Source organism: Lipotes vexillifer, unplaced genomic scaffold, assembly GCF_000442215.2.
Source record: "Lipotes vexillifer unplaced genomic scaffold, Lipotes_vexillifer_v1.1 C27032553, whole genome shotgun sequence".
Taxonomy (NCBI): domain Eukaryota; kingdom Metazoa; phylum Chordata; class Mammalia; order Artiodactyla; family Lipotidae; genus Lipotes; species Lipotes vexillifer.
In genome coordinates this window covers 1-2,602 of record NW_006783529.1, presented here as the reverse complement: position 1 = coordinate 2,602, position 2,602 = coordinate 1, and the positions used below count along the sequence as shown (strand labels likewise).

The 2,602-nt window shown below is 49.2% G+C and overlaps 1 protein-coding gene across 1 annotated transcript; it reads right to left on the bottom strand.

The window, feature by feature from the left end:
* Positions 1 to 23: 23 nt before the first annotated feature.
* Positions 24 to 959, bottom strand: LOC103088461 (actin filament-associated protein 1-like 2; the record flags this gene model as incomplete). The annotated part of the gene is made up of 3 exons (XM_007456129.1): positions 24 to 179; positions 461 to 635; positions 720 to 959. Coding segments are annotated over 3 exons (571 nt in total), but the record flags the coding sequence as incomplete, so codon positions are not given.
* Between the last annotated feature and the right edge of the window lie 1,643 nt (positions 960 to 2,602).

Below are 2,602 nucleotides of genomic sequence, written 5' to 3'. Positions count from 1 at the left end.
GGGGGACGGGGGGGGACCCTTACCTGCACACTTCAACAGGGTCTCCTTCAGCTCCCGTTTCTCCCTCCGGAGCTGAGCCAGGTGCCCCCGGATTTCTTCCTTCTTCTTCTCAAGCCTCTCCTTCTCTTCTGTGTAACGCTTCACCTCGGCTTCTGTCCTGTTCTTGCCAAGTTTGATCTCTGCAGACCCAGAGAGGGGAACCCCCGGGTCAGCCAGGCCGGCCCCTGAGGGCTGCCCCACCCCCATCCTACAGGCTCAGACGGAACCCAGGGTTTTGGCAGTAGATAAGAGCTGGATGCCGGGCCAGCCTAGCACGGACAGAAAAGGAAATGGGGCCCACCCTTTCTTTGCTGTGTGATGTTGGGCAAGTCCTTCTGTTTCCTCATCTGAAAGGGAGGGCACTGGGCTAACTTCTCCAAGCCCTTTCCAAAACCTTCAACTCTTAATCTAGCACGGGCACCTGCATTGGTTGCCTTCAACCTGTCTTTCACAGGTGGGCTGGCCCCGGCTGGGGCGATGGGCACAGTGTCAGGGCAGCTCGGTGGGAAGGAGATCTTCTGCTGTTCAGTCTGGATTTTGACTGCTGTGATTCCCAGGGAAGGCTCCTCAGGTTCCTGACTCTCCTGCTGCATCTGCTTTGGGAGAAAGCAAACAGGACCCAGGTGGCCGAGACACCCCAGAAGGTGAGGCCAGCTCACCTGCTGGGGGACCCCCTGTACCTGCAACTCGGGGTTCTCTGGAGACACCACGAGGGGCTCATCGGCGGTGGGGTTCAGGTCTGCAGGGAGGGCCTCGGCCGGAGGGTCTGGCTGGGGCAGCGTGGGCGAGGGGACCCGGGCCTGTGCACCGCCAGTGCCGTGCAGGAAGGACTTGACGGGCGTGAGGTCCAGGTATACGCGGTCGGGGTCAGGCTCAGTCGGAGCGTCTGTCGCAGGAGCAGCTTCCTCAGGGACCTCCCCCTGCATAGGGAAGAGACGGGGGGCTTTCTCCACTGCCTCGGCTCCCTGGGCTCTGGAGGGGGCCCTGCCGCAGGTCTCCTGTCCCCTTCCTTGTGCCGGAGTTCGCAGGGCCTCCTTCCCAGGGAGCCTCCTGCTGAGCTGGAGTTAGAAGGCCTGGGTCTGCCATTCAAGAGCTGGGGGACCCAGGAGACAGGAGACATCTTCCCGACCTCACTTCCTCATCTGGAGAGAAGAGACTAGTAGTACCTCCCTATCAGGTGGCTGGGATTAAATGAGATAACCCACAGAAGCCCTTAGCACAGAGGCCCATGCCCAGTGAAGGAAACCTCCTGTCAGGGGGATTATTCCACCTCAGCTGTGAGCCTCAAAGGCTAATGGTGTCTGGACAGCTACACGTAAAAGAATGAGATAGAACACTTCCTCATACCATATACAAAAATAATCTCAAAATGGATTAAAGACCTCAGTGTGAGGCCTGAAACCATAAAACTAGAAGAGAACACAGGCAGAACACTCCTTGACATAAATCATAGCAATATTTTTTTGGATCTGTCTCCTAAGGCAAAAGAAATAAAAGGAAAAATAAACAAATGAGATCTAATTAAACGTAAAAGCTCTTGCACAGCAAAAGAAACCACTGATGAAATGAAAAGACAGCCTATGGAATGGGAGAAAATATTTGCATATGATATGACTGACAAGGGGTTAATATCCAAAATATATAAATAGCTCATACAACTCAATATAAAAAAAAAATCAACAAACAGGCAGAAGTCCTGAACAGACATTTTTCCGAAGAAGACATACAGATGGCTCATAGGCGTGTGAAAAGATGCTCAGTATCACTAATTATTAGAGAAATGCGAATCAAAACCACCCCAGGATACCACCTCACACCTGTCAGAATGGCTATCTTCAAAAGCCTATAAATAACAAATGTTGGCGAGGATGTGGAGAAAAGGGAAGCCCTGTGTGTGCACTGTTGGTGGGAATGTAAACTGGTGCGGCCACTGTGGAAAACAGTACGGAGGTTCCTCAAAACAGTAAAATAGAACTACCATCTGATCCAGCAATTCCACTCCTTGGTATATATCCAGAAAAAGCAAAAGCACTTATTTGGAAAGCTATATACACCTCAGTGTTCATAGTAGCACTATTTACAGTAGCCAAGATATGGAAGCAACCCTAGTGTCCAACAGATGGATGGATAAAGAAGATGTATATATGTATTATATGTGTGTGTACACACAGACACAGGGAATATTACTCAACCATAAAAAAGGATGGAATTCTGCCATTTGCCGCAATGTGGATGAACCTAGAGAATATTACGCTTAGTGAGATAAGTCAGAGAAAGACAAATACTGTATGATACCACTTGTATGTGGAATCTAAAAAATAATACAAACAAATGAATATAGCAAAACAAACAGATTCACAGATACGGAGAACAGACTAGTGGTTACCAGTGGGGAGAGAGTAGGTGGGAAGGGCAAGATAGGGGGAGGGGATTAAGAGATACAAACTGCTATGCATGAAAGAGATACAGACTGCTATGTTGATAAGCAACAAGGATAGATTGTACAGCACAGGGAATTACAGCCATTATTTTGTAATAACTTTTTTTTTTTTTTTTTTTTTTT